The sequence below is a fragment of the Apium graveolens genome, chromosome 9 (genome assembly GCF_009905375.1).
Source record: "Apium graveolens cultivar Ventura chromosome 9, ASM990537v1, whole genome shotgun sequence".
Classification (NCBI taxonomy): Eukaryota; Viridiplantae; Streptophyta; class Magnoliopsida; order Apiales; family Apiaceae; genus Apium; species Apium graveolens.
In genome coordinates this window covers 140,975,881-140,998,203 of record NC_133655.1, presented here as the reverse complement: position 1 = coordinate 140,998,203, position 22,323 = coordinate 140,975,881, and the positions used below count along the sequence as shown (strand labels likewise).

Below are 22,323 nucleotides of genomic sequence, written 5' to 3'. Positions count from 1 at the left end.
CAACTTCCCAGGAAAAAGTCGGAGCCGAGAGTTGAATAAAAGAACTTGTTGCCCTGGCACAAATAACTTAGGATGTAGCTTCCTATCGTGCCACCTCTTCACCTTTTCCTTATACATTTTGTTATTCTCGTACGCTTGAAGTCGAAATTCATCAAGTTCATTAAGCTGAAGCATTCTTTTCTTACCAGCTGCATCTAAATCCAGGTTCAATTTCTTCAATGCCCAGTAGGCCTTATGCTCAAGCTCCGCTGGTAGATGAAATCCCTTACCGTACACCAACTGAAACGGTGACATCCCTAGTAGAGTTTTGTATGCTGTTCTGTAAGCCCAAACAGCTTCATCGAGCTTTAAAGACCAATCCTTCCTTGACAAATTTCCCACTCTTTGTCAACGATCACACCTTAAAACAAACTGATGAGCATCCTTGAACAAAGTAGGCCAGAAAAAACCTGCTTGCAGAATACGAGCTGCCGTCTTCTCACCTTCATAGTGTCCACCATAAACCGTGGAATGGCAGTCTCGTAATATCCCCTCCGTCTCACAGAACGGGATACATCTCCTGATGATCTGGTCAGCTCCCTGTCTAAACAAATATGGTTCATCCCACATATACCACTTCACCTCATGCAGAAACTTCTTCTTTTGAGCGGATGTCAAATTAAGAGGCATTATATTGCTGACAAGATAGTTTACAATATCTGCAAATCATGGTTCTTCCTCCTGAATTGCAAACAACTGCTCATCCGGAAAAGATTCATTGATTAACGTCCTATCTTGTGAAGTAGAATCGGGATTCTCCAACCTAGAGAGATGGTCAGCTACTTGATTCTCAGTACCTTTTTTATCTTTGATCTCTAACTCAAATTCCTGAAGTAAAAGCACCCAACGAATGAGTCTCGGCTTCGAATCCTTCTTAGAAACCAGATAGCGAATAGCTGCATGATCAGTGAATACTGTTACTTTCGTACCAAGCAGATAAGATCGAAATTTCTCAAAGCCAAAGACTATAGCCAAAAGCTCCTTATCAGTAGTGGTGTAGTTCAATTGGGCACCATTTAAAGTCTTACTCGCATAGTAGACCACATGGAAGAGATTTTTCTTGCGCTATCCCAGAACTGCACCTACCGCATAATCACTCGCATCACACATCATCTCAAACGGTTCTGTCCAATCTGGTGCTGTAATAACTGGTGCAGTGATCAAACTCTTCTTGAGAGTCTCGAATGCTGCCAAACATTCATCATCAAATTTGAAAGGCACATCTTTCTCAAGCAAATTGCACAACGGCTTAGATATCTTTGAAAAGTCCTAGATGAATCGCCGATAAAAACCCGCATGACCAAGAAAACTACGGATTCCTTTCACAGAATTGGGTGGGGGAAGATTTTCAATGACTCCCACCTTGGCCTTGTCCACCTCCAGACCCTTGCTAGAGACCTTATGCCCAAGGATAATGCCTTCACGCACCATAAAATGACATTTCTCCCAATTAAGCACCAAATTAGTTTCCACGCATCTTTTGAGTACGGCGCGCAGATTATTCAAACATTCATCATATGAGTGTCCAAAGACGGAGAAGTCATCCATGAACACTTCGACGTTATTTCCAATCATGTCAGAGAATATAGCCATCATACATCTCTGAAAGGTGGCCGGGGCGCCACATAACCCAAACGAAACTCTACGAAAAGCAAATGTGCCAAATGGACAAGTGAAGGTAGTCTTTTCCTGATCCTCTGGTGCAATACAAATCTGATTATACCCGGAATAACCATCCAGAAGACAAAAATACTCATGACCCGCTAATCTGTCAAGCATTTGATCAATAAATGGAAGGGGGAAGTGATCCTTCCTTCTGGCTTTGTTCAATTTTCTATAATCCATGCATACTCTCCATCCTGTAACTGTTCGAGTAGGGATGAGCTCATTCTTTTCATTTGCGACCACAGTGATACCTCCCTTCTTAGGTACACATTGTACGGGGCTCACCCACGAGCTGTCAGAAATAGGATAAATGATGCCTGCATCTAGCTATTTCAGAATTTCTTTCTTCACCACCTCCTTCATGATGGGATTTAGTCTTCGTTGCTATTCCACAGTTGGCTTACTACCTTCCTCTAGCAGAATTTTATGCATACAATATGAAGGACTGATCCCCTTGATGTCTGCTATGGTCCATCCTATAGCCGATTTGAATTCTCTCAAAATCCTTAAGAGCTTGTCTTCCTCACTACCTGAAAGGTCAGATGAAATAATAACAGGTAACGTAGATGAATCACCTAAAAAAGCATACCTCAAGTGTTCAGGTAATGGTTTGAGCTCCAAGATAGGTGCTTCCTCTATTGATGGTTTGAGCTTCCCTTCAGCATTCTTAAGGTCAGAAGTACCAAGAGATTCAAATGGTATGTCCAGCTTTCGCTTCCATGGAGAAGCGTTCAGATATTGTAATTGCTCGTTGCTATCTTCATCATCGCTGTCAAAATCCCCCAATAAGGCCTTTTCCAATGCATCAGACATTAGCATGTGCTCGAGTTCCGAAGTAACCGCGGAATCAATCACATCCACTTTTAAGCACTCCTCATCTGCTGTAGGGAATTTCATTGCCTTGAATACGTTGAAGGTCACATCCTGATCTTGGACCCGCATAGTAAGTTCCCCTTTTTGCACATCTATCAAGGTACGACCAGTAGCCAAGAAAGGCCTCCCCAAGATTATGGGAATCTTCTTATCTTCCTCAAAATCCAGAATAACAAAATCTGCTGGAAAGAAGAGCTTATCCACCTTGACGAGCACATCCTCAACTATGCCCCTTGGGTAAGTAATGGAACGGTCCGCCAATTGTAGCGACATGTATGTGGGTTTTGGATCAGGCAGATCCAGCTTTTTAAAGATCGACAACGGCATCAGATTAATGCTTGCTCCCAAATCACAAAGGCACTTGTCAAAAGTTAGATTGCCAATGGTGCAAGGAATGGTGAAGCTTCCTGGATCTTTCAGTTTTGGTGGTAACTTTTGTTGCAGAACAGCGCTGCATTCTTCCGTGAGAACAACGGTTTCAAGGTCATCCAGTTTCACCTTCCTTGAAAGAATAGTCTTCATAAACTTTGCATAACTAGGCATTTGTTCCAGAGCCTCAGCGAAAGGTATATTGATGTGAAGTTTCTTGAACACCTCCAGAAACTTCCCGAACTGTCTATCCAGCTTTTGTTGCTGCAATCTCTTAGGAAAATGTGGTGGAGGATAGAGCTGTTTCTCCCCTGTATTAGCCTCAGGTAGAGTGTGTTCAACAGTAGTCTTCCTTGGTTCCGCCGCTTTCTCCTTTTGCTTAGATTCTTCTTCTCTAATTTCAGCTTCTACTTCTTTTGCCTTTTCAGCCTCAACTACTTTTCCAGACCTTAAGGTAATAGCCTTGACTTGCTCTTTAGCTTCCTTCCTGCCTGGTACTTCCGTGTCACTGGGAAGAGTGACAGGTTGACGATTGAGCACTGCATTGGCTAATTGACCGATTTGATTTTCCAAGGTCTTGATAGAAACCGCCTGACTCTTGCACAACAGCTTAAGTTCCTCAAAATCAGCACTAGTAGGTGCAGCTGCACTTCTCTGTTGAGGATATGATTGCCTTGTAGCATACTGCTGTGGTTGCTGGAATCCAGGTGGGTTAAACTGTTTACTCACTCCTTGCTGATATGGTGGCTGAATAGCATTCTGATTATTCCCCTAGCTGAAATTTGGATGATTTCTGTTATTAGGATGATAGGTCGCTGGCACAGGCTGCTGTTGTCGCTGATAATTATTCACATACTGAACAGATTCGTTGACAAGAGAACACTGATCCGTAGCATGAGAACCTGCACAAAGCTCACAAACCATAGCTATTTGATTAACTCCATACGTAGCCAGAGAATCAACCTTCATTGATAGCGCTTGGAGCTGGGCTGCAATAGCGGTGGCTGCATCAACTTCCAGAATACCTGCGACCTTGCATGACGTCATCCTCTGAGTTGGGTTTTGATGCTCATTTACAGCCATCGTCTCTATAAGATTATATGCCTCAGTATAGCTTTTAGCCCATAAGGCTCCTCCAGCTGCTGCATCGAGCATGGGCCGAGATTAGGCCCCCAAACCATTATAAAAACCAGTGATCACCATCCAATCCGGCATTCCATGATGTGGACATTTTCTCAACATTTCCTTGTAGCGTTCCCAAGCCTCGCACATAGATTCTGTAGGTTGCTGCGCAAACTGAGTAAGAGCACTCCTCATAGCAGCAGTCTTTGCCATTGGATAAAACTTCACCAGAAACTTTTGCGCAAGATCTTGCCACGTAGTGATGGACCCAGCTGGTTCAGAATGTAACCAGTCTTTAGCCTTATCCCTCAGTGAGAATGGGAAAAGCCTCAACTTGATAGCCTCATCAGTCACGCCATTATACTTAAAAGTGCTGCAGATCTCGACAAAATTCCATATGTGCATGTTGGGGTCTTCAGTTGCCGCTCCTCCAAAAGAAACAGAATTCTGCACCATCTGAATAGTGCCCGGCTTGATTTCAAAGGTGTTAGCTTGAATAGCCGGATGAAGGATGCTTGACTGAATGTCATCAATTTTAGGCCGAGAAAAATCCATAAGAGCTGGATCAGCTTGAACAATACGATCTCCCATGTTTACTGGTTCTTTCTGCTCAGTTCCTGAATCCGAATCCTCAAAATCTAACTTCTCCGGAATATCAAGAACTTCATCTGTCTCCTCAGCTGTATCTAAAGTCCTCTTGCGAGCACGAGAACGAGTTTGCATAAACGCTTGCTAAAGTACCTGAAACACAACCGAAAAGAGTAAGTAACTACTACGTCCTAATCACTGAGTCCTAATGACCAATGATGGTAAGTACATAAACTAAACAAATACGCCGAGTCCCCGGCAGCGGCGCCAAAAACTTGTTAGGGCGAAAACACGCACTAATATTCACGCAAGTATACGCGTTCGCAAGTAATATAGAATACTTTCTAGTTCGTTCCCTCAGAGACTCAGACTAAATTATTGTCTAATTAAACTCACTCACCAATGTATGATTACTTCTCAATGTTAAGATAATAACACTTAAAATTGTTGATTAAATATTAACTATAATTAACTACTCAATTAACCACTTAACTAACACTTCAATTTATCAATAATAAAACACTCATGAGATCATAACTTCATTATTACTTCCTTCTATAGCCATTGTTATTACCTTTAGCATGTGACAGTGATGATATTAATCGAATAACATAAAACTGATAAAAGCCAACTTTCATTGTACTAATACCATTCTACCAAACATCCACAATTAAGATAGAAGTTGAATAGTCATCAATTATGTTGAGTTCCTATATGTCTACAGAAATTGACAACACAATGATTTAAGCACAAGTTATCCCTTTTGATTACATAGGGAAAATAAAACTGTTAGAGTTACCCACTAATCATGCACAACGTACATGAACCTATGCTAGCATGGCAAGTTCTAAATCTCAAGATCCACCATCGCTTCACAAGAGATTAACACCCTATCTTATATGTTCGCGACGCACATAAGACGAATACGCACAACCAATACTAGATATCATGCAATCGTCACACACTAAAGTATTAAACAATTAACTAAAGAATTCCATAATAAATCCGTTGTAACCCCATGATCACGATTAGCCCATAATAGAACTTATCGGCATCATGGGTTCATATGAAATCATGACAAACAACACAAGAAAATAATAACTACACTAATTATATTAAAACAGAGTACGTCACAAGAGTAAATAAGTCAAATCAAGAAAACTAGCATCCAACGTTACAACGAAACAAGAATCACAAGAATATATGCTTTCTCTTCGTTGCGGTGTGCTAAATCGGTCTTCTTCCTTATCTCCTTCGCTTCTTGCGTAAAATACAATCTAAAACATAATCCCCTTAATACTCTCTGTGAAAACGTCTCAAATCTACCTATATAATAGTCCCATAAAACTCAGATTACATAGAAGTTGGAAGCCACACAGAAGTAGAAGTTTAAAATAATTCAGCTTTTTCCCCGACCTTGCGCGACCGCTCAGCATATCTGCGCGGGCGCGCAGGCTGCTGCGCGGCCGCTCAGCATTGCTGCACGGACGCGCAGGACCCTACTGGAAAAATTCCAAGCTTGCTCCGTTTCTTCTCCGTAATCTGCCCATTCCTTTCCTCTCGCAATGGTGAACACATGCCAAGGCTTATTCTTGATAATTCCTCCCCCGAAATGCAACTAATACCCTGAAATGCATAAACACTAGAAAAACGCATCAAAGACATAAAATACTTGATTTCAAGATACCAATTTAAGCCATTTTAAGACGTTCTAAGTGGTATAAAATGCCATTTATCAGTCGATATCTCTGAGTTCTCTATAAGCTTTCTTGAGTTCTCTATAAGTCATGCTAGAGTTCTCGAATGACTTCTCTATAACACTAAATCTGTGACTTGTAGAGATCTTGACTTAGAATATTTTTCCTAAAATAGATTTATTCAACTCCAAGCTTCTTCATAATTCTTCAGAGGCATGATCTTCTTGATCTTCTTCCAGATAGAATTCTTAGGTTTGACACTGTTTATAGAAAAAGACTCCAATCTACTCCTTTGACATTTTTACAGACTTTAAGTGTTACAAGTACAAAATACAAATTAAGATAACAATACAACTTACTTAGGGTTGACAAATTGTCTTAGTCTTGTTGAAGTACAGGCGTGTCTTGCACAACACCTGTGATTCTCCTTTTTTTCACAAACTAGATGAAAAAACCGCGCTTCGCGCGATTCTTAGAAACCTTTTTAATAATTATACAAATAAAGATGTAACAAATATTATATGTAGGGTAAAGAATAGAAATTAATTAAAATTTTTAAGGAGTTTCAAGTCTCACCGAAAGTTTTTTAGTACGTTACACGTGATCACATTTCTAAATCATGTACCAAGTTAGTGAAGCAAATTTCCCTTTGGTAATTCAGTTATGTTGCGTAGCATAAGTATAAGTTTTCGTTTATTTCTCGATTGCAGGCTATTGCGTGAGCCCTTAGGGTTTACCCAGTGCGAACCCGAAGGGTAGCGGCTGCGGGTTACCTAAGATAAAAAAATGTGTATCATACTTGTTGATTATTCATACTTATATATCACATGAACAACATATTTTTTTTAGCATTTGTCTTGAACTTGAGCAGCACGTACTTTTAGCTTGATGAGTTAATTCACCAACACAAATGAACACTACTACGGTCTACAATCTACATTAAGTTTTTTGACATGATCAATATATCAGTGATGTTGGCTTATTGGAAAGAATTGAAATAACATTGTTAACCCTTTTTAAATATTAAAAAGGTTATAAAACTAATAAAAAATTGGGTAAAAAAATTATATTTATTTACTTAGAACTTGTCTCGATTCCTTATATTTTGAATATAAATTGAGTAGAAATGATGTTAATGAGTAGACAATAACATTTTTCATTTGTATGTAGACAATCACTAAATAGTAAGTCAATAAGAGTACTAAGGCGTAAGAGAAGATTAAGAAATTCAAAGAAACTATCTATTCCTAATAAATTAATTTTAAAAATTAAAAGGTATATTAAGAAGATGAGTTCGACTCCAAAAAAATTATTTCAGACTATAACAAAATATTTTTTAAGTTTTGGCAACATCAAGAGTTTTCTAAATAATTTTTATAACTAACTCTTTAACTGCATGTGTGTTAACAGATTAGCTCTGATACCAATTGTTAGGTCACACAACACTGTAGAAGGGGGTTGAATACAGTGTAGAATACAATCAAATCGATTTCGAACACAAGTAACAGTAAACAGATATATTCGATATAATAAACTCTATTACAATGGAACTGTTCTCTCTCAGTGATGAACAAATATCACGAGAGCTGCTAGGTTACAATGTATGATCTTCTCGATAATGATAACACATATAGTGTAAACCTATGTCTGTGTTTATATAGTACACAGTTACAAGATAACTTCTAATAGATATGGAATATAATTTTGTCTCCTAAAATATATCAATCAGATATCTTATACAATTATTTAAGTCCTCTAACTCTTTCCATGCATATCTTCTTTTGTATTAGTCTCGATCTTCTTTCCTGTAAATCAGCTTCCTTCCTTAACTGTTAGTCCCCTCGTACTTAAGTTCTGATATCCATCTTCTGATATTTATCTTCTCATAATCTAAGTTCTGATATCCTTAAGTTCTGACTTCCAGTAAGTACTGATTCCAGTAAGTACTGATATTTCCTGTTTGTTAAGATCTGAAAATTAAACATGAAATTTATTAGACATGACATCTCAAATATATCTAACAAACAACAAAATAAACACCTTAATTATGTGCTAGCTTATATGACCGTAGAAAACATAGGATATATAACCTTTTTAGCAAGAGAATCATCAATCTGCTTAGGTAACCAAAAATAACAAAATTAGAATCTCACTCCAAAATATGTTCACTATTAAACACTTCCGAGTACAATTCAACTCTAAACTTAAAAAAACAAAAACTTAGTTGATATTGAAAATTTATTACCGAAAGAAATAAAAATGTCCAAAATCACACTTTTATTGATAAATATACTAACAATAAATTAATTCACTAACTAACCATATAATTATCTTAGAATTCCCCAAACTTTAAACCTTAAACCTTAAACCAACTCATCCAGGTAAATTTGGCAAATGCAAATATGATCCAATAAATTTGTCCTGAAATCTTGATCTCGAACCTGGAACAAACTTTGTCACGTGAAACTTAGATTCTTTTATGCCTATAATCCATATAGTCCTCAAATTGCAGGTTACTCGCACCTTGTTAAGTCCCTGGCTACAATCATTATAATCATAGCACAGATAAATATAGAAATGAAATATGAAAAGTTGCAAACTATAAACTATAAACTGAAGATAGTAAAAATAAAAAAACACTGAACTAAATTATAGATTATAGGACATTTAAATTAAAATGTAAGGCAAGTTTCAACTAATAACATTACCGCACATAATCTTTAGCTTTAAGAGATTATGTCTGAGAAAGCTTGATGTATGTAATTATTGCTTGACGCGATCGGTCATGGGGAGGGCCTTATATTGAGTCCAAAAAAGAAAAAGAGGATTTAAAAATAAATAAGATATGGCTTGGTAACTTAAAACATCTGTGAAATATGTGTATATATAAGAATGGAACAGGCAAATGAAAAGTTGCACCGTCAACTATAAACTTTTGCGGGATTTCTAAGGACAAATGGAGTCTTATTTAAGAGCCTTACGGAATTCCCTCCACATTAAAATATTTGGAAAAAAAAATATATATAATGCAAAAATTCTATAAAATGAGAGAAATAGGTGAAAAGTAATCCCAGAACATGACAAATAAACAAAAGAGATTCTCCTTTATATAGATATATATATATAGATATAGATATATTGATAGATGTTTCTCATACCATTACAAATAAATATATGTTTTAAGAAATTTTCGGGGTGAGCGAGAGTTAACGTAGGAAAGATCGAGGACAAAACTCTTTATCGTGATTCTCTTAAAAAAATGCCAAAAATACACCATTTTCCAGTTTAACTGCTTAGAACGCCCATCGACGATAAATTTCGTCCAAAAAATACGCATTCTATGAATGCCTATTCACTAATAATGCGTATTCACTAAAAGACAAGAAATAATACGCATGTTTAAAATGAATGAATATTTTGGACGGACACTCTCGTCAATTGATATTTTGGACATTCGTCCCCAAATAGTGGTATTTTGTTTTGTCATGAAAAAACTCTTTTTGTAACATTTTAATTTAATTATTTTCTAAAAAGAATAAATTAATTTAATCATTATTGATTTTAGATAATTAGATAGTAGATACTGTTAGAGTGGTGTTCAAATAACATACGTCGCCCAAGCTAATCAAAGATTCAGCGAAACATGTTCGGACAGCCAGTAGGGTCATTTCTTTGAAAATTCCATCGCCAGCAAATTTTCAAATTTTTTTTAAAAAAAAATAGAAAGAAAAAAAAAAGACGAGAGGATTGGAAATAAAGATTTGACCCAATCCTCCCTCCTCCCGTTTTCTCCGATCATCCTCCTCCTGATCCTGATCTATAATCTCCGACGTCGTTTTGATCCCCCCAATCAATACAATGATTACGATTCCTTATTTGACCGCTTTAACCACTTATTTCAGCTACGGCTTGCTCTTCGCTTTCGGTCAGTTTCGTGATTTTTTCCGTAAGATCTTCGATTGGTGGCGCGGCAACAATCTCCAGGTCCTCTATTCTATCCGCATTTTTATTTTCTTTTTACATCTTTTTTTTTTATTATTATTATTTGTCTTTTTTTTGGATATTGTTTATGTGTTTTAATAAACTGTTTGATATTATGCTTCACAGATGTGTTGATCTCATTTCTACTATGTGTTTGTTATGTAGCTCCTGTTTTTATTGTATTGTTTTAGTTTTTGTAATACACTTTTTGACATCGATCATGCTTGCCAGTTTTTTTTAGATATATTAATCTTATTTACCTGCTGTTACGGAGATTTATTGATCTAATAATATATATGTAAAACATGTATTGAGGTTTATCGAGGTATCATTTCGGAAATCGTGGTTTTTTTAATAGGTTATTTGATGTTAGGCTTTGGAAGATGTACTTATTTAAGGTTTTTTGATGTTTTTAATAGCTCCTATTTTATTGTATTGTTTGGGTTGTTGTAATACACTTTACGATATCGATTATGCTTGCGAGTTCTGGAAATATATTCATCTTATTTACCTGCTGTTAAGGAGATTTATAGATCTGATTTACACAAACTTTCATTTATCTATGTATATAGAGGTATATGGATGTTATGTTGTGCTGTATCATTTCGGAAATCGTGACGTTTTTAAGAGGTTCTTTATTGTTAGGCTTTGGAAGATGTACTTATCTGACTTACGCATGTGTTTTGTTTAGGGTTATGCTCCTATTGTCTTAGGCCTTGAGGACTTTTATACACGCCGTTTGTATCTTCGTATCCAGGTATATTTGATGCTTTAAATATGGATTGGAACGGATCAAGCTGATTTACTGTTTAGTTCATGTGTTAGTTTCAGCTGATTAGATTGTGGAAGATGATGTTTTATTATAAATCTTTAGGACTGTTTCGGACGGCCAATTTCGAGTCCTCCCGATGCTTGGGTTAACGTCGTGGAGCGTGTCTCCAAGGACAATAACAAGACGCTAAAGTGAGTTTAATATGTAATTAATGTAGTGGCTTCTGCTGTGCACATAATATAATTGTAAACTGTTCAGCAGTTTCCTTACGATCACTACCAAATTGGTTTACTTAAGGCACTTGATAATTCTAACTGTCTAACTACTGAATCTGTTGAACTTGAGCAGGCGGACAACTAATGTTAGCAGATGTCTAAACTTGGGATCATACAATTACCTTGGTTTTGCTGCTGCAGATGAGTACTGCACCCCTCGTGTTATTGATTCTATGAAGAAGTTTTCTCCCAGTACCTGCAGTACTCGTACTGATGGAGGTAGCATCCTCATCACCTAGATTCATGTCCATATATCTTTACTTATTTATGAGCTAATTTGAATACTGAACTAGGCACAACGACATTGCATACCGAACTGGAGGAATGCGTGGCCGATTTTGTTGGCAAGCCAGCGGCTTTAGTGACTGGAATGGGCTATGCGACAAACTCTGCAATCCTTCCTTCCTTAATTGGGAAGGTACTGCTTATTCTTTATGTAAAAGGCGCCTTGCATCAAATTCTGAGATCTCACGCTTAATATGATTGTACACAGGGAGGTTTGATAATCAGTGATTCTCTAAACCACAACTCTATAGTAAACGGTGCTAGGGGGTCTGGAGCTACAGTTCGAGTTTTTCAACACAACAGTAAGCTTAATTAGTTTTAAATGTTGTTAAAGAAGCCTATATTCCATAGAGTTGTATGCACATTATTTTCTCGGTTGTCTTGTTCTTGATTCTCTTAATCTTCAAACTTATGCAGCTCCATCCCATTTGGAAAGTGTTTTGAGAGAAAATATTGCTGAAGGACAACCTAGAACACATAGACCGTGGAAAAAAATAATGGTTATTGTTGAGGGCATATACAGCATGGAAGGAGAACTGTGCAAACTTCCAGAGATTGTTGCAATTTGCAAGAAATATAAGGTGAGGCATCTGTTATATACTTGGATGTATTGAAGATTTTAGGTCTCTTCAGGTCTCTCATCCAGATTGCTACTCTTGCACTCTCTGGTGGGTACCTCATTTAAGAGCAAGTCCAGTGGTGGTGCTAAAAGAGATGCTATGTCTATAATATAGCACCCATGAAAAATAACCGACTCCAGTGGATTGCTAAACATGGATGCAAAATAGCAAAATGTTATACTTGGTGCTAAATATAGAAAGTATAGATGTTGCTATAATTGACACCTAAGCATGCAAGTGGGAAAATGGTGGGAATTGGGTTGGTAAAAGTAATAATGACAATTATAGTTGTGACTGTAAAGACTAGGTAATTGAAATATAACTTTATTTAGAAATGTTTGGTGCCATTTTGAAGCCATATATATTGGAGCACAAATTCCATTTTAACATTAAAAATCACGTTTTGATTTCAAAATATAGTGTACGTATTTTAGCACTAACATTGGATTTGTTCTAATATGTTTTATGGGATTTCATTGTAGTCCATAATCCTATAGTAACCTCTATGTTTGAATGGTCCAACCGTCCAAGGTAATGATATTATTGAACTCAGGACCCATGTTGTGGATGACTCTTATCACTAGGTTTAAGAACAATTGTGATAACTCACAGCAGTCAGACTCAGTTTCATTTTTCCACTCCAGGCATATGTTTATTTGGACGAGGCTCACAGCATTGGAGCAATTGGTAAATCGGGAAGGGGTGTTTGTGAACTTTTAGGTGTGGATACTGCAGATGTGGATATCATGATGGGAACTTTTACCAAGTCATTTGGATCATGTGGGGGCTACATTGCTGGATCAAAAGTTAGTTTCTACTCATCTTTCCTCAAGCTTCCTTCTTATTGAGATTAGTGCTATGATATGGTTTACATTATATTTATAATATTCCCTGGATGTTGTTGTCTTGCATATTGTTTGAACTTATGTTTGCAATATAAAATTCACCTTTCTATTATTTATATTGTTACTTGGATTATGTTTATCTAGCCAATAATAAATTTAATTATATCAGACCATGTGTAAACATATATCTACATGTAAATAGATTGCAGCTCTGACTTGCAATATATTTAATATATATACTGCTGTCTAGAGACTGTCAGTAATTTAATTCACCGTTCTTTGTTGTTTGTCATCTGCGAAAGTAGGTGCTTGTAAACAGAATGGGTTGTGGACTTCTTTTTACAGAGCTATAATCTTGTAATTTTTCTTCAGGAAGTTATTCAGTATTTAAAGCACACATGCCCTGCACATCTATATGCCACGTCAATATCACCTCCAGCTGCTCAGCAAATTATATCTGCCATAAAGGTTATTCTTGGGCAGGATGGTTCTAATAGAGGTCTGAGAGCTTTTTTCCTTTTTAAATGATTTTAAAGTTTTACTTCAGTTCATTAAGTTCGAAATAATTGTAGATATACTCATGACTAGCCATTTGTGTACACAGGGGCCCAGAAACTCGCAAGGATACGTGAAAATAGCAATTTCTTCAGGTCAGAACTTCAGAAGATGGGATTTGAGGTCCTAGGTGATAATGACTCTCCTGTAATGCCTATAATGCTCTATAATCCAGCAAAAATTCCAGCCTTCTCACGGGAATGCCTCAAGCAAAATGCAAGTTTATTTCCGCACTCGCATAGTATTTTAATATAACACTGCCTTATAGCTGTTCTACTTATTATATAAGAAAAACTTCTCAATTTTTTTTAGTAGGGTTGTTCATTTAAATTTATACCTCAATCACTTCTAGCTACTTTTTGAATGTTCGCATCATATTTTATCTTCTACAGTTGGCTGTAGTCACGGTTGCTTTTCCAGCTACCCCTTTATTGTTAGCCAGAGCACGCATCTGCCTTTCTGCTGCTCACACAAGGGAAGATATGATTAAAGCATTAAAGGTACTTCTAAATTTTACTTGAATAGCTTAAAGTTTTCCTTTGAATAGCTTAGGATTCCTTGTTAGGCTCACAGTTCCTAGTTATGAAAACTAATACTGTACTCGTGAAGTCCTCCTATTAGAACCATTAGTGTTTTAAAGCTTTAAAGGTTCCACTCCTTGCACTAGATTGTTTATATTTTTTGCATCAAGGGTTATTATATCGAGGCTGAAGCTTATAGATGGAAAATGCCAAACCGGCTTAAAATTGTTTTGTGCTAGCGTTTTGTTCCTTTGTTCTGCTGTTCAAGCAGTTGTTTGTTCTAATTCTTAGAATTTTTTGTTAGGTTATCAGCAGTGTTGGTGACATGATTGGCATAAAATACTTTCCTGCTGAACCAAAGAAACCGCAGTTGGAAGAAGGTCCCGTGAAATTGGATTAACTTATCCAAATTTTTGTTAGTTTTAGTTGGCAATGGTCCAACGAAGCTTAAAGTTGTCTGTGCTGCTGTCAAGTACAACAAGTACAAGTATTGGCTGGCATTACTTGGCTGTGATCTGCTATAGTTTGAAATGTCTTTTGTAAGTATGCAGCTTGTGTATTTTATTTTCTGGGTACCTCTATTAATCTTATGGAAGTTGTATATTTTAATTTCCCACAGAAATGCCCCCGACTGGGGCATCTTTATGGTCGAACAAGCTCTGAGCAATGTACTCACTGTATAATTATTATAATGGAGGGTTAAAGTGGGCAGATATGCAATCATATACTTCGCTATTCCTTATAAATTGCTAGAATTCTGCATTTTACAAGAGATGCATTAATAAATAGCCCAAATAAACCTGCAAAAAAAACCATAAATCATTGGTAGCAAGTAAAATATGGCACTGTGAAGCCATGTATGTGATGTAAGCTATTGCTAGGTGTCAGGTTCCAACTTGTAAACAGCCTATCTATAGGGAATACAGTTAGGAAATGAACATCAGGCAAGCAAAAGACAAATGAAGTAAATTTACAAGCTTTCACCGAAAACCATCATAAAAGGGGGCTGTCTCTTTGCTTGTTCATGAAATATTCAGATGGCCTTTTAAGGAATATGGGAATTTGTACCTACTCGAATAAGGTTTGTGCAAGTGTGTTCGATTGTAAATAGTAAAATAAAATAAGCAGGCACAGTTATTAACCAATGGTCATCCAACTTACCCATTAAACAAAGAAAGAATCATTATCTTCCTGGACAACAATAACAGAAACGAGTATGAGAATGAAGATACAAAAACTGTTTAAGAATACTGCAGATCACAGAAACGAGTCCAGAACAGATTTCACCCCTTCTAATTTTATTAACTGTTTCCAAGAGAGTTAATTTTCTAGAACAATTAAGTAATGCAGTGGGTGAGTGGGGTGTAAATTTTGATTTGGAGCAAGCAAGCTACAAATCAGTGTCATTATTACATTTCTTGTATTAAAAAGCTTATCTTTATTTAGCAAAAAAAAAAAAAAAAAGCTTATCTTTCCCAACCAACTAAAACTAATGCCAAATAAATGGTTATAACTTAAACTAAACAGTCTAACCCAAAACAAAGTTACAGTAGGCTGACTAGAGGTTCCTCGTTTCTCGTAAAATGTACATCCTCATATATGCAGGGAACTGTCTCTGGATCGGCAGGATGGAAATCCTGACTATATAAAGGGTGGTATGGTCGGAGATGATTCCTAACAAAATTCCCAATGTTTCCACCTACACAACCAAAGCATTTGAACATATGTGATTCTTGAACCCTTTTCACAAAGATCGAAACTTAAGTTTTAGGGCACCGTGCAGAGTTGGCCATGTCCAGCATTCTGTTCCAGAGGGTACATGGTTGCACCATTGACATACTTTTGATGTTCCACGGCTTCTTTTCTAAGGCTAGATATGCTTTCAGGTTTTCTTTTTATCTGTTTCTTCGTGATAGAACAAGCAGCCAATGGATTCTTAAATCCTGCTCCAACCCTCCTGTTTAAACCCATATACACCTTAATTAGCTCCACGACTTCATGACAGACACTTCATTATCTATTGTAATCACCATGCAACCCACACATAAATATTTTCACACGCTCATTCACTAGGCAGCTTTAAACATTCGATACCGCCCCATATTAGCAGTATATATATTTTAATATCCCATTACTTAAAAAACACAGTATTCTTAGGATCACACTTTCCAACAGAATGGTTGCCCAGAACCAATGAGCCGCGAAAGCATGCAACAGATAAGTAAATAACTTAGTATGAAACTTGTTTACTTGAACCAGTTAAAAGGGGTGTGCTGTGTGCATGTATTTATGATGGCTAAATTTTATATAAAAACCAACTAGGGCACATAAGACACCCTACATGCTAGCTAATTACATCAGTTTCTGTACATTACTTAGTCCGGTGCTTCTAGATAGGGATGGCAACGGGTCGGTTTTGTGTTTGGTTTTGTAATATCCAAATCCAAATATTTTCAGGTTCTAAAAATAAATCCAAATCCAAATTCGTTGGGTATCGGATAGGATCGGGTTTTATCGGATATCCAAAATTAAAAATAATGTAGTCAAATTTGATATCACCAGTACAATAATTACATTAATACAATAACTAAAATTCAAAAGTTCAAATTAAGTAAGTTGTTAAATGTAACATATTGCACTGGTAGACATAGTGAAATCTAAAATATGTTAATAAAATATATTTCATATACCAACACAAATGGAATTTTTAGTAAAGAAAATTACATCTTAAATATATTAACAAAATTTGAGATTGACAAATAAAAGTTGTAATTCACTATTTAAGTATTAACTATTAGTCTATTACTAATGAAATAATAAAATAAATATACACGTATAAATTTCATGTCTGACATTTAAAATATTGTATATAATGATCACCAATTATGACATTATATAATTTATGCATCGGATTATTTTCAGATTTCGGATTGGGTATCGGTATAGCATAAGTGAAATCCAAATCCAAAATTTCGGGTTTGGTATATCCAAATTTAGGGTTTTGGATTGGATTAATTTGTCATCCCTACCTTTAGATGTTTAAACACACACATTCAAGACAGAGGAGAGTAGCAGGAAGAGGACCACAGAAGGTGCAATATGTAACGAGTACCCATCAGTTCCTCATCCCGTGCAACCAAATAAAAAAAAACTCATAAAAACAAGTTTCTTCAGTCTTCCATTTCACAATAGTAAGATGACATGATTTTTGAGACACAGAGATGAATGTTTTTAAGATCAGTTACCCCAACAATTTATCTGATGCTGTTTTGGCAGCAGCAATTGTGCTTCGGCTAGGTAACCACTTCACAGTACGCTTGGGATCAGCTCGCATTGGAGAATGAATCTTAATAAGCTTTACAAAAAAACATTACTGTGTGAGAAGAATAAACAGAATGAAGGAAAGGAATCAAAAGGGTGCATAATAAACAGTGTTACAAGTAAACAAAGCTAAAATGAAGCCTTCCTAATCACACTCGGTAAAATAATAGATACTTGACCTTAAGTTTTATCCTCTGGCACAAAAGCTAACCAAAACAATTATCTCTACGAGATAATAACAGTCAGTTTGAGACTACTGCAACATTATTTAAAAAGCATTACTAGTAAACATACCCCTAAGCACTCCATCATCTGGTAATAAGCTCTACCATGCAGAGGGGTATGACCTTGTCGAGACTCTGAGAAATATCGAGTCCTGAGGAAATGCCAAAACTCTGGTCAGAACAGAACATGTGCCTTGAATCGTCTATAGCAATTTAGAAAGGGCTACAAGCTTTATGTGAAAGATTAAAAAAAATAGAGATAGCACGTATCCACTCTGACGCATACCATTCCTTGTAACCTGGATCCACAGTGAAACCATACATGTCAACAGTGTCACAGATAGAGAGAGCAAATTCCAGAGCCTTGAGTCCAGTTCCTTTTGCTGCAGAACCAAAAGATGCACCTAACATAAGATACACAGGATTGAGTATTGGAATTTCCTGCAAAAATACAACCAAAGCTTGATAACTGAGGAAATGTGTAGATTCCAGGGCAGCAAGCAGATTGAGTAGTCATTAGTTGTCTATTATGTACTATCACTAGATTTTTATGTCAACGGGATTATCATAATCATAGCAAAGTCAAATTTAGGATTGAATACATCAATCCAAGTTCATGGCGGAAATTGATTAAACTTTACTATTATACAAATTTACCAACCCGAATCATTTTGCTCATGATATCATGTATTGTCGTCTTAACAAGCAAAACCTCCTTTCCTGTATCTGTCATATAAAAATCTTAGTATTCTCCTTTATGTAGACCAGCTTAAAAAAAGAAGTAGAGTGAAGACAATACCATATAGTTCTGCCACTTTATCTAGAGCTTTAGCGGAACCTCTATTAAGGAGGCGAAATGTACTTTTCTTTCCCACAAATTCAGTGAAGTTCTATATGAGCCCGACAAACAAAAAACAAAGTACGATCACAAATAACAAACAATCAAGATATCAAGATATAACTTGACTAATAAAATCATTTTTTCAAACCTGAATTGGTGCACCATTTTCCCTCAGAACAGCATCATATCCATCTATCTCATTGCCAAATCGGGTTTTGAGAAGATCTCCAGAATTACCGATAACAGCACATCGGTCAAACTGACGTGGAGCATATGGTGCTGTTTCAGGAAGCACTAAAGAAAGCTTCTCCATACAGAGAGTCTTATTTTTGCATCGATTGCTGTAGCGGAAAACCGTGAAATATATTTCAAAGACTTCGAAGAAAAGAGTAAATTAATTTATACACACTAGTAACAGTAATAACACTTGATGCTTTGAAATTAAAATACAAAACCTTAGGAAATTTCATAAGCATTTTTTCAGCTCGCTACCGGCTTTGATTTTTGTAAAATGTATAATGAGATTTTTTTTCTAATTCCTATTTTTGCATGATGTTTGTGCATGTGGTTCTAATAAACAAATAAAAAAATATAAGAACATTAGAGATTTTCTTTAATAAGTACCAAAAACTGTATCAAAAGTCATTAAGAAGATATAACAAATATCATATCCTACATGACATCCAGCATACTTTGCAAGAAAGAAAAAGGTCAATAATTGGTGTCCTTTTTAGATGTTTTTTATTTATTTTTTTAATCTCCTCGTTAAAGGATTCTAAAGTTGTATCATTTAATCCAGAATACCACACAAAACAACGAATTATGAGAAACAATCCTTCCATCCCAATTTAGAAAAACACTGTAGATACAAATAAACTTCATCACCCTAGAGAAAGAGTGAAATCAGTAAAAAGTTCAAAGCATTAGACCACATATAAACTTCAGCAAACGAGACAAAGCATACCCAAGCTTTTAGTATCTAAAATAAGCGGAATGTGGTATTTCAACTTGTTGACAATGTGGTAAGAAATTTGCTTGTTTTTGAGTGACTTAAATAAGAAGTAATAGCTGACAGTATTCACTTCTTTGTCCCTTCCCTTTCCTCAAACAACCAGCAACACAAACGGCCACCTCTAATACATGTTTTCTTCCACTCATCTAATCTATGTTACATGGACGTGAGTACGAGTGTCGAACAAGTGTCAAGACTTAGTTTCTAAAAATTGAGGATTCGTAAATATAGATCCAAAACTGGAGACGGGTGTAGGGATTCGGCATATAAACTTCTCATAGGTGAAATCATACCTACTTTTTATATACTCTACATTTGTAAATTAGTCTCCTATCAATAATAAAAATATAATACTATTTGTTTATGTCAAATTTATAGCATAAATCAAAAGGATAACATGGAAATAGTAATCTATGGACATCCCTCTCTGGGAAAAAAAGTTCTTCTGAGGCCTTGTAATCATGTTGAACTAGATTGCTTGAAGTTGTAAAGTCCGGTTTACACTTGAAGGATCCGACTCAGATCCCAAACCCATGTCATGTCTGGCAGACACGGGTATGAGGGCAAAATTGAAGAGTCTGGGTAACGGAGCATCTAATAGATTAAATTAGGTATAACAGACCGGTGAAAGGAGGCAGAAGAACTTACAGTAATACTCCCTTATTAATCCTTCGCCAGGCATAATCCTCCCATCCATGGGGCAGAGCGTCAATGAACTCTCGGGTAAGTATTGTGGTACTCTTTCGAACCTGAGCAAATTATCTCACCAAATAACAAACTGAAGGTAGCAACATAAAGATATCATACAACCAAAAGCTGAGCTCTCTTTTAAGCTGACAGATGGACACTGGACACTTAAATTTCTTTTTTGCTAAACCAAATGATCAAGCCCACTTGAAATAACTATAGTTTCAATAAGACAGTTACATTTAACGAAGACCACATGCAAGTGAAGGAAAACAAGTAAAGATGATAACCTGCTCCCATGTTGCTACTGCTTCACATAAGTTAAAACTGTATGATAAGCCTTCTAGTTCTCCTGTTTTTGGATCTTTCTGTATAAAACATGGAACTATATTATCGTCAATAAAAGATAATCGAGATAAGTTCCAATCTAATATATATTAGAAATCATATAAAGGTTACAGAAACATGAATGAAACCGTAAATTTAATAAATATTTGCAAGATTGTCAATTTTCGTCCAATAATATTAACAATCATGAGTACAGCCACGCAGCTATGCACTTTTAATCACGCGTAGAAAATGAAATAATGAAATCTGACACTAAAACTATTTTTCTTACACATACAAAGAAAGAAACTAAAATTGACGAAAACATACCCATTTAGGTACGGTCTCATCAGGAAACTGTATCATAACATCGCAAAGATCTTCCCCACTCACAGCTTTCAATCCTAAACCATTAGCCGCCTAGCATCACATTCATATTCGTCAATGTTAAAAAAACCATAAAAACAATTACTCCAAATTAAACACAAGCATGTGCAATAAACCACAAGAGCATCAAACTAACCACACATTTTTGAAATCCAGTCTGTAACATTCGCAATGCTTCCAATTCTTCCTCCCATATTTCTAGTGTCCCATCTATGTAAATACATCTAACATTCAATCTCTGACATATAAATAGTCAAATTGTAACAATCCTAGCTTACAATTTACAAAAATTACAAAAACAGCAAGATTAATTAATTTAAAAAAAAAATAAAGAAATGATATAAAAGTAGGCTTACTTGAATTAGTAACGCCAATGATGTAAATGAGAATAGCTGCGAGTCCAGAAGCTAAAGCAAACGCAAATGCTCTATGTAAAAGCCGCATCTAACTCACAATTATTATTGTTATTTTTTTAAAAATTATTAAAAATTTACAAGATGAAGATTTTAAACCAGCCCTTCGTTTATTTATAGATCGAGCTTCGAAAGCTTCGAAGAGGACAGTGGCAGTGGCAGCTTCAGTTGTGAATACGACGTCGTAACTGTGGCGGTGATCGGGTCTTTACTGTCTCTTGTCGGATCACGCAGCTTTACAATCAAATGTGCAAATTCGAAATGAGGGGAAATTACCTTTCTTTTTATACATATACAGCGCGTTCAAAAAATCGGCCGATTAACCGATTAATAGGCCGATTAATCGGAGTTCGGACATGTCTCATCTCGATTAATCGTTAATTGGGTCAAAATACGGTTTTTTGAAAATTCGGTCAAAAGCCGGTCGAATCGGGTCAAAAATCGGCCGAATTGGTCAAAGTTTGAAATTAATAAAAAATATATTATTTTTTTTTAAAAAAAAGTTTTTTAAAATAATCATTTTGACATTTAATAATTAATATTAAAAATAATATATTAAAATATTGACTCTTTTACACACAGAAATAATCGTATATTCTTATATCCCTAAATCCTCCATACAAATCCCTAATATATTATTCTCAAATTTCAGTACTCAACTTACTTGCTCGATAGATTCATAATTTTGAGATATTATAAATTTATTCAATAATTATCACTTAAATATCAAGTAGGTAGTAATTTAAAATCTTAAGATTTGAATTTGTACGTAGTAATTTCTGATTATCAAGTAATATTAGTGAGTAGTCAGTAGTAATTAATTAGTATAAATTATTTAATTATCAATTATGGACTCGTGATAGGAGTTTTTTTTTATAAATTTTACTATTAAAATATCAATACT

The 22,323-nt window shown here is 35.8% G+C and overlaps 2 protein-coding genes and 1 non-coding gene across 5 annotated transcripts; 2 read left to right on the top strand and 1 right to left on the bottom strand.

Annotated features, from left to right (window-relative positions):
* Window positions 1–4,159: 4,159 nt before the first annotated feature.
* LOC141687855 (small nucleolar RNA R71) lies at window positions 4,160–4,266 on the top strand. The gene has a single exon (XR_012561334.1). It is a non-coding gene; the product is annotated as a small nucleolar RNA R71 (small nucleolar RNA).
* Window positions 4,267–9,982: 5,716 nt separating this feature from the next.
* LOC141683841 (long chain base biosynthesis protein 2b) lies at window positions 9,983–14,930 on the top strand. Its single transcript, XM_074488608.1, has 13 exons — window positions 9,983–10,064; window positions 10,096–10,337; window positions 11,026–11,091; window positions 11,209–11,297; window positions 11,455–11,600; window positions 11,675–11,799; window positions 11,875–11,968; window positions 12,084–12,247; window positions 12,931–13,092; window positions 13,504–13,630; window positions 13,736–13,902; window positions 14,079–14,186; window positions 14,512–14,930. Exons 2-13 carry the CDS (start codon window positions 10,212–10,214, stop codon window positions 14,605–14,607), a joined length of 1,470 nt encoding a protein of 489 aa, XP_074344709.1. The 5' UTR covers window positions 9,983–10,064; window positions 10,096–10,211; the 3' UTR covers window positions 14,608–14,930.
* A 731-nt stretch (window positions 14,931–15,661) lies between these two features.
* Window positions 15,662–21,690, bottom strand: LOC141684541 (sialyltransferase-like protein 2). Of its 3 annotated transcripts, none has more exons than XM_074489566.1 (12): window positions 21,363–21,690; window positions 21,143–21,244; window positions 20,950–21,039; window positions 20,583–20,660; window positions 20,254–20,354; window positions 18,742–18,934; window positions 18,552–18,642; window positions 18,414–18,478; window positions 18,039–18,193; window positions 17,823–17,904; window positions 17,453–17,562; window positions 15,662–16,164 (listed from the first exon to the last, which is right to left on the bottom strand). In XM_074489566.1, the coding sequence occupies exons 2-12, from the start codon at window positions 21,170–21,172 to the stop codon at window positions 15,975–15,977; spliced, it is 1,185 nt and encodes a 394-aa protein (XP_074345667.1). In that variant the 5' UTR covers window positions 21,173–21,244; window positions 21,363–21,690; the 3' UTR covers window positions 15,662–15,974. The 3 variants fall into 3 exon arrangements, with proteins under 3 accessions (XP_074345667.1, XP_074345666.1, XP_074345668.1); XM_074489565.1 differs by having other exon boundaries at window positions 21,143–21,216; XM_074489567.1 differs by having other exon boundaries at window positions 21,148–21,216; window positions 21,363–21,395.
* Window positions 21,691–22,323: the final 633 nt, after the last annotated feature.

Excerpts from the sequence above, each read along its gene's own strand:
- LOC141683841 (XM_074488608.1), top strand. The coding sequence starts at position 10,212 with ATGATTACGATTCCTTATTTGACCGCTTTAACCACTTATTTCAGCTAC. Across the intron at positions 11,092-11,208 it reads GTTTGTATCTTCGTATCCAG|GACTGTTTCGGACGGCCAAT; the intron begins GTATATTTGATG and ends ATAAATCTTTAG. Across the intron at positions 13,631-13,735 it reads GCAGGATGGTTCTAATAGAG|GGGCCCAGAAACTCGCAAGG; the intron begins GTCTGAGAGCTT and ends TTGTGTACACAG.
- LOC141684541 (XM_074489565.1), bottom strand. The coding sequence starts at position 21,450 with ATGCGGCTTTTACATAGAGCATTTGCGTTTGCTTTAGCTTCTGGACTC. Across the intron at positions 18,643-18,741 it reads AAAATGGTGCACCAATTCAG|AACTTCACTGAATTTGTGGG; the intron begins GTTTGAAAAAAT and ends GGGCTCATATAG. Across the intron at positions 18,194-18,413 it reads TCATGAGCAAAATGATTCGG|GAAATTCCAATACTCAATCC; the intron begins GTTGGTAAATTT and ends GTATTTTTGCAG.